Here is a 9,011-nt window from a genome sequence, read left to right as displayed (position 1 = left end):
GTGTACCCCTCCCCCCAGGACCCAGTGAGAGGTAGATAGTGTGAAAGCTGAAGGAGCACCAAGGGGCCAGGTAGGGGAAGGGAGACAAGTATGCAGACACCCAAAGCCATCTCATGCAAGAACAAGTTTCTACTCCCAATTCATCCCCCATCCCCATCCATGCTCAACTTCCCTGGTGCTCCCAGGCTTCCCCTCTGCTCAACAGACAGAGGCAGCAGGGTAGACTCAGTTCACCCAACATGCTGCTGCTGGTCTCCAGGTCCCAAGGAACACAAACCCACTGATGTTGCCACTCCTCCCTCCTGAGATGCTCCTGTCCTCTCAGCTTCTCTCAAAAAACACTCAAGCCATGGAAGCAAAGAGTAGTCATCTTGGTGTTCTGGGGGATGAACTGGAGCCCTTGACCAATATTAGTCAGGCAGCAGGCGGCCCAACTCTGCTTCATCCAGCCGGTTGGTGGCCATGATGTGCTCTAGCTGCTGCCGATATCGCGCCAGGTCTTGCATGAAGTGGGGCACCCGAGTATTGTCCAGCACCCCATGGGGCCGCAGGTGGTCTACATCCTCATAGGACACCTATAGGGAGGAAGCTGGATCTGAAGGGTAGGCAGAAGCCCTCCCTTTCAAGAGGCTGCTCCCAGCTCTCTACCAATGATTTATTGCCCTTTGCTCCCCAAACTCCTCCCTTTCCCCTCCTGACCCACTGCCAATTTTATGTATCTCAAGGCTCAGTCCTGGGTGCTTGCTCTTTTTCTTAACACCTTTTTAATTTATTTTTTAATCATCTATGCCCTACAATCCCACTACTCACTAGCTTCTTCACCTCCAAACCTGGATATCTAACTGCCTTCTGAGCACTTTCTCCTAGATAGCTCACAGGTACATCAGACTCCCCATACCCAACCTGAATTTCTGGGTGTCAGATTATGCCAGCCACTCTCCTGACAGTCCCCTATGTCAGATTCTAGGGAGGGGACTGGAATCTGTCACCTTCCCCCTCAAGGTGGCCACTGAGCTCAAGGGATTCCACTCTCTGAAGAGCTCTCCAGCTTGCCTCTCCCTCTCCAACAGCATGGCCACTGCTCAGTTAGGCCAGACCACCATCAGTTCTTCTGGAGTGATTAGAAAGGCCTCCTTCCTTCCCAACTGCATTCCCTTCCCAAGGCTTCTCTCTCTGGACCGCAGGCTGACGCTCTAACCGCTGAGCGAAGCCCGCCAGGGCACAAGGCCTCTCTCTCAATCCACCTCCCATATGACAGCCAAAGGGAGCCTTCTAAAACAAACATCTGTGCCACTCCTCTGATTAAAGCTCTTCTGATTCTCCCATTGCTCCAGAGGAGGTTTACCTTTTTCACCTGGCATAAATACCCAGTGCCAGGGACTTGGTCCCTGGCCATTTCTCCAGCCTCCATCTCCAGGCCTTCCTGACTGCTCCTTGGGTCTGGAATGATACACACACACACACACACACACACAGCTCCCCCCCCCATCCCACCCCCACTTTGTCAAGTACCTGCCAGACTGTTATTTCACCTCCTGTGCTCACCTCCCCCAACCAGAGAGGCCTGGCACTGAGTCCTCGGTCAAGCATCCATCAGAGGCTCAATGAATACTGTGATGAGGAGAGCTGGCTGGAACCTATGAAGGCACGTGGCCACTCACCTTGCCCAGTGAGGTCAACAGCGGGAAATCAATGGTCTGTCGGTGCCGCAGAATGCGCACGATGCCATCCAGGTATACCTGGTCCTTGCTGAAGCAGCCTGTGGGCACAGGAGGGCTGTGAGCCCCTACATCTGAAGCCACCCCCGCCCTTCCCCAGCTCAAGGCACTCCCCACACGGGTACCCACCCGGCAGTGAGGTGTCGGTCTGGCCACGTTTGGCGCGTACGCAGTACTCCCAGCGCACGTCAGTGTCCTGCACGTAGCGCGCCAGGTCCTGGAAGAGCTGGTGGAAAGACATGTGCGAGGCTCGGTAGATAGTGTAGTAGAGCAGTGCTGCGCGCCACAGGAAGGGCTGCTTGCGGAACAGCACACTGTGCAGGCTCGCCAGGCCCTCCTCTGTGGGGTTCGCTGGCCTCAACCCATATTGCAGCCGGCCCTCAGCACTGTGCCAGGGCTGCCGTGCGTTGTTCACACCTCGCAGGTAGTGAGTGCCTGTGGCAGGGGGGAGGGAGGTAGTGCAGGGTGGGTCATCTGGATACCCTCCTGCCAGATCTCTAACCTGTACTCATGTGTCTATCTTCATGCCCCTAAACTTAGGCTTTCACATAAGCTCTCCATGCCACCCCTACCCCAACCTGCATACTCACCCAACCCTAGGCAACATGAAGACCCTCAGGTGAACATGTACCCAAGGACCCATAGAATCTCTCATACAAGAATCCTCCCCTACCCATCCTGAGCTACACACACACACAACTCTCCCAAACTCACACTGTTTCCCAGGCCCCTGGAGAGGAGCAGAACTCACCCACCACCCCAGCCCAACATCCTGAATTTCCTATCATTTGACAGTCACACTAATGTCCCTAGAAAAAAACCTCCTTTTGCCCATAGCAACAGAATTCCTGATGAGGAGAAACAGACAGAAAAGAATAGTAACTAGTGTCCTGTGCTCTCCTTTCCAGCCTGGCCTATCCCCTCCTATACCTGGCTCTGTGTGTCCTCAGCCAACTCCATTTCCACTCTGGAGGGCCTGAATGTTGGCTGGGCTAGTGGGACCCTCAGTATTTTCCTTCTGACCTGTCCAGGCCTCAACAGAAAGGAAGCGGAGAGAGAAAAAGATACCCAAGAGGAGTGATAGATGAGGGTGAGCCCAGAGAGTGGGCAGGCATGTACAGGCCTACCTCTGTGAGCCAGAGGGAGGAAGTAACTGCTCATGAAAGGAAAGGGCCCACTCTCGGAGGGAAGTGGGAGAAAGAGAGGGGTAGGGTTACTGGGGCCCCTCACTGTCCCACTACATCCCAGCCCCTCTCATCTCTACCTGCCCACCCACCTACCCACACCCTGACCTATCTCGTGCCGCAGCATGCCTTCCAGCCAATGTTGGCGGGCTCCAGTCAGGTTGATGGCCAATGTTGGTCGGCTGTTCTCCACCATCATCACTGCCTGGGACAGCAGGTCTTCACTTAGCTGCACCACAACCTGCGGGCAGCAGCAGTGCCCTGAGCCATGGCAACCAGCCCTGGGCCAGTGTGTAGGTGTACCCACTAATAATGCCACAGAGCATCCAAGCTGGACACTTGGCCAGGACACCCACCCTTTACCATCTCTGCACAGAGCCAGCTCCCACCTTACTAGAGCAGGGACAGGGGTTGCCAGGGTTCACTAGCTGGCCAGTTATGGAGCTGGGCCTGGCACCATGCATTGGACAGCCCAGTTTGGGTCATGTAGAAGAGGGTCCTCGCAGGCAAAGCAAGCTCACCTCCCCAATGCAGCCCTCCTTCTGCATGTATTTGCGCACAATAGACCAGATCTGGCACTTGGTCAGCAGCTGGCCCCCAGTTGCAGCCTCAAAGTGTTCGTAGGTGCCAAACTTCTCCAGGACAGCCTCAATGATGCCAACTGCCTGCACATAGGGTCGCAGTGGTTGGTCAGGCCAGGCCTCTTGGGTTTCAGGGCCAGGGTGAGGTGGGCAGGCTGGACTGACCTGATGAATGAACTGTCCAGAGGCTTCACAGTACTTCTCCAGCACAGCAGTAGGCATGGGATCCTGGTACTCGAACTGTGGGTTGTAGGTGTAATGGGACTGGAAGAATTTGTCCCGCTCACGGTCCATGTTGGTTGGCCGCAAGGCCATCAACATGCAGGGGCTCCTGATGGCACTACGGCATACATCCTTTCGAGTCTTAGCAATGTGAGGCAGGGAGGCTGCAGACCGCAGGGTTCCCCCACCTGCATCCCGTCCTCGTCCAGGTTGGACCCGACCCTGGGTGCCACCCCTGCGCTGGCCAGTACTATTTATGATATAGGAGCTCTCACTGCGACGCATGTGGCCACGGTGGCCCAAGTGCAGCTCTGAACAGGACTGCAGCCCAGGTTGGGGCTGCAGGGCTGAGGAGACTGACAGAGCCAGGGGCAAGGCCAGGGACTGAGGCCAGGGGTACATCGGTGTCCCATCTCGGTCTGAGGGCTTCAGCCTATGGCCCACGGTTGAGCGACTAGCTGGTGGGCTGGGGGGTGGTTGCTCATACACCTGAGCCCCTGAGTCCAGCACCATTCTGTTCTGGGGATCACATCCAGCTAGGTCACTCCAACTCCCCACACTGTCGACTTCTGGGGACACAGAAGGGCATGTAGAGGCCAGCATGAGTGGGTGTGGTCTGAGGACCAGCAGGCCCTGTGCTCCACACTGCCCCTGCTGAGTCCCCAGGGGTCTGGGTAGCTGCCCCTTCACCCCACCCACCCCAGTGTCCCTTCAGCAGGCTCACCCAAGCAAGCTGAACTGGGAGAAATCAGGAGAAAGAGTCTTATATACCCTCCTAGATGGTGGTTCCTGGTATACCCTTAGCCTGTGAGCTCCTGAGAGCAGGCCTGAGCCCCTATTTGATTCTAATGTGTGCTCAGCACCCACCTAGGCTCAAAGCTGGTATTATGTAGCTTCAGCTGCCAGGTTGATGGGTGAGGGAGCCTCACTACCTTCTACCTGCCTCCTGCCTATGGCATTTTTCTGTCCCACCCCTCCCACCTGGCTCTATCCACCTCCTCGAGCCCATTTGGCCTCAGTCAGTTTGAGTGCCTGCATGCCCCTTGCTTATGGTAGTACCCCCACTTGGAATGCTCTCTCTCCACTGAACCATCTCTTCAAACTCAATTTAAAATCACCTTTTAGGGAACAGAGGGAAATTTTAGCAAATCTAAGCCAATCCCTGGTCTGTCTCCTATCAGAGGCATCTTCCTAGTTTCATCCAAAGCTGGTGTCAGGGCACTCACCCCTGACTCTGTACCAGGGCTCAGTCAAACACAGTCTCTCTCCAGCCTCTGAATTCCCTTGCCTACCTGCTCAGGGACACAATTCCAGCATTTCTCCTCTCTTCTACATCTACATCACTGCTGGAATCTTTCCATCAGCATAAATACATGCTGTAATTTCTTCATCTTAAAAACAAAACAGAGCACTGTTGGTGGTCAGAGCACTGACCTGAGAGCAGAAGGATCTCAGGTTCAATTCCCAGTCAATGGGTCATGTACCTGTAGGTTCAATACTCGGCCCTGGTCAGGGTTGTGCGGGAGACAGCCAATCGATGTGTCTCTCTCATATCAATGTTTCTCTCTCTCTCTCTCCCTCCCTCCCTTCTACTCTATCTAAAAATCAATGGAAAAATATCCTCAGGCCTGGCTGGTGTGGCTCAGTGGCTGAGCATCAATTCATGCACCAAAAGGTCACTGGTTCGATTCCTGGTCAGGACACATGCCCAGGTTGTGGGCCAAATCCCCAGTGTGGGGCATGCAGGAAGCAGCCAATCAATGTTCTCTCTCATCAATGTTTCTATCTCTCCCTCCCTCTCCCTTCCTCTCTCTAAAAATCAGTAAAGAAAAAACAATTAAAAAAAAAGAAAAAGAGGGACTTCCGGTCAAGATGGTAGCGTAGGTAAACGTGGTATCGCATCCTCCCACAACCACATCAAAGTTACAACTAAACTACGGAACAGCCATCATTCAAAACCGCCTGAAATCAAGCTGAATGGAAGTCCTATAACTACAGAATTAAAGAAGCAGCCACATCCAGACTGGTAGGAGGGGCGATGTGCGATGGGCTGGTCCCACACCCACATGTGGTGGATAAAAATCAGGAGGATACCTGGGCTGGGAAGGGCCTCCCTGAGGACTGAGGGGTCCCCGTCCCACACCAGATGCCCCACTCAGGGTTCCAGTGCCAGGAAGAGAAACCCCATAACTTCTGGCTGGAAAACCCAGCGGGAACTGAGGCTCAGGGAAGCTGACGTGGCTGGAGCCCCAGGCAGCGCCTTAAAGGGCCTGTGCACAGACTTATTGGACTCACTCCCTCTAAGCTTGGAGGGGAGGCAGCTCGAGGGGCACCAGAGACATTCAGGGAAGAACTGAGCTGTTTGGCACTGGAGTGAGGGCTGGAGAGGGGGCTTTCTCTGGGACAAACATGCTGTCAGAGGCCTTTGTTCCTTTGGTGAGCCCTTCCCTGGGGTGGCAGACAGTTCCTATACCTGAGACTCCAGCAATCTGGCTCACACTGGTAGCCCCACCCTAGTGATTTCCTGAGGCCCAGCCCCACCCAACTTTCAGGCCCACCCAAGCTGTTGCCAGTTGCTTAACCATAGGATTGGCCTGTCTTGGATCCTGCTGCAGGTTTTCCTAAATTCTTCAAACAGGCAGCATCTGGTCTCAGATAGCCCCATACCTCTCATTAAGTAATACACAGAAACAAACACATTTTGGAGGCAGCCAAAATGAGGAGACAAAGAAACAGGTCCCAAATGAAAGAACAGAACAAAACCCCAAGAAAAGAACTAAGCAAAATAGAGATAAGATAAGAACAGAACAAAACCCCAAGAAAAGAACTACACGAAAAACAGATGCTGAGTTCAAAATACTGCTTATAAGGATGCTCAATGAACTTAGTGAGGGCCTCAAGAGCATAAAAAAGGACCAGTCAGAAATGATGGATGCACAGTCAGAAATGAAGGAGGCATTAACTGAAATAAAGAATAATTTACACAGATTCAATAATAGAGTACGTAAATCCAAGAAGCAAACCATTGATTTGGAATATAAGGAAGCAAAAAACACCCAATCAGAACAGCAAAAAGAAAAAAGAACCCAAATAAATGAAGATAGTGTAAGGAGCCTCTGGGACACCTTCAAGCGTGCCAACATTCGCATCATGGGGGTGCCAGAAGGAGAAGAGAGAGAACAAGAAATTGAAAACCTGTTTGAAACAATAATGGCAGACTTCCGGTCAAGATGGCGGCGTAGGGAAACGCAGTATCGCGTTCTGCCACAACCACATCCAAGTTACAACAAAACTACAGAACAACCATCATCCAAAATCGCCTGAAATCAAGCTGAATGAAAGTCCTACAACTACGTAATTAAAAAAAAAAAAAAGCAGCTACATCCAGACCGGTAGGAGGGGCGGCGGCGCGAGGGGTGGCGGCAGCGGCGGCGGACGGGCTGGTCCCACACCCAAGTGTGGCGGATAAAAATCAGGAGGCTCCCGTGGCTGGGAAGGTCCTTCCTGAGGACTGAGGGGTCCCCATCCCACACCAGGTGCCCCGCTCAGGTTTCCAGTGCCAGGAAGAGAATCCCCATAACTTCTGGCTGGAAAAACCAGCAGAAACTGAGGCTCAGGGAAGCTGACCTGGCTGGAGCCATAGGCAGCTCCCTAAAGGGCCCACGCACGGACTTATAGGACTCTCTCCCTCTAAGCTCGGAGGGGAGGCAGCTCGAGGGGCACCAGAGACATACAGAAAAGAACTGAGCTGTTTGGCACTGGAGCGAGGGCTGGAGAGGGAGCTTTCTCGGGGACAAACGTGCTGTAAGAGGCCTTTGTTCCTTTGGTGAGCCCTTCCCTGGAGCAGCAGACAGAAGCCATATCTGGGACTTCAGCAACCTGGCTCACACTGGTAGCCCCACCCTGCTGACTCCCTGAGGCCCCGCCCCGCCCCACACAACTTTCAAGCCCACCTAAGCTGTTGCTACTTGCTTAACCATAGGATTGGCCTGTCTTGGATCCCGCTTCAGGTTTTTCCTAAATTCTTTCAAACAAGCAGCATCGGGTCTCAGCGAGCCCCATACCTCTCATTAAGTAATACACAGAAACAAACACAGAGAGGCAGCCAAAATGAGGAGACAAAGAAACAGGTCCCAAATGAAAGAACAGAACAAAACCCCAAGAAAAGAACTAAGTGAAATGGAGATAAGCACCCTAACAGATGCTGAGTTCAAAATACTGCTTATAAGGATGCTCAATGAACTCAGTGAGGGCCTCAAGAGCATAAAAAAGTACCAGTCAGAAACGATCGCTGCACAGTTAGAAACGAAGGAGGCTTTAACTGAAATAAAGAATAATTTACATAGCTTCAATAATAGAGTACGTAAATCCAAGGAGCAAACCATCGATTTGGAATATAAGGAAGCAAAAAACGCCCAACCAGAACAGCAAAAAGAAAAAAGAATCCAAAAAAATGAGGATAGTGTAAGGAGCCTCTGGGACAACTTCAAGCGTGCCAACATTTGCATCTTGGGGGTGCCGGAAGGAGAAGAGAGAGAACAAGAAATCGAAAACCTGTTTGAAACAATAATGGCAGAAAACTTTCCTAACTTGGTGAAGGAAACAGACATACAAGTCCAGGAAGCACAGAGAGTCCCAAACAAGATGAACCCCAAGAGGCCTACACCAAGACACATCATCATCAAAATGCAAAAGGTTCAAGACAAAGAGAGAATCCTAAAAGCAGCAAGAGAAAGGCAGCTAGTTACCTACAAGGGAGTTCCCATTAGGCTGTCAGCTGATTTCTCAAAAGGAACTTTGCAGGCCAGAAGGGAGTGGCAAGAAATATTCAGAGTGATGAAAACCAAGAACCTACAACCAAAATTACTCTATCCTGCAAAGCTGTCATTTAGAATCGATGGACATATAAAAACTTTCCCAGACAAGAAAAAGTTAAAGGAGTTCATCACTACCAAACCGTTATTATATGAAATGATGAAGGGTCTTTTTAAAGAAAAAGATAAAATGTATGAACAAACAAAATGGCAATGAATACATATCTATCAACAATGGAATCTACAAACAAAATGAACAGGAAGAACAGGAACATTCTCATAGATACAGAGAACATTTTGTTGGTTGCCAGTTGGGAAAGGGGTTGGGGGAATGGATGAAAAAGGTGAAGGGAGTAAGAAGCACAAATTCATTCCTAGACTGACAAACCTCAAAGGGAAAGGGGTTGGGGGAGTGGGAAGAAATAAACCAAAGAACTTATATGCATAACCAATGGACACGGACAATAGTTTGGGAAAAGGTGGGAGGGGGGC

The 9,011-nt window shown here is 51.7% G+C and overlaps 1 protein-coding gene across 1 annotated transcript; it reads right to left on the bottom strand.

Annotated features, from left to right (window-relative positions):
- Nucleotides 1-232: 232 nt before the first annotated feature.
- KIAA0895L (KIAA0895 like) lies at nt 233-4,218 on the bottom strand. Its single transcript, XM_036275528.1, has 6 exons — nt 3,649-4,218; nt 3,424-3,567; nt 3,011-3,143; nt 1,848-2,153; nt 1,662-1,759; nt 233-575 (listed from the first exon to the last, which is right to left on the bottom strand). Exons 1-6 carry the CDS (start codon nt 4,216-4,218, stop codon nt 411-413), a joined length of 1,416 nt encoding a protein of 471 aa, XP_036131421.1. The 3' UTR covers nt 233-410.
- Nucleotides 4,219-9,011: the final 4,793 nt, after the last annotated feature.

This window comes from Molossus molossus, unplaced genomic scaffold, assembly GCF_014108415.1.
Source record: "Molossus molossus isolate mMolMol1 unplaced genomic scaffold, mMolMol1.p scaffold_m16_p_21, whole genome shotgun sequence".
NCBI lineage: Eukaryota > Metazoa > Chordata > Mammalia > Chiroptera > Molossidae > Molossus > Molossus molossus.
This window is presented reverse-complemented; position numbering and strand designations above follow the sequence as displayed.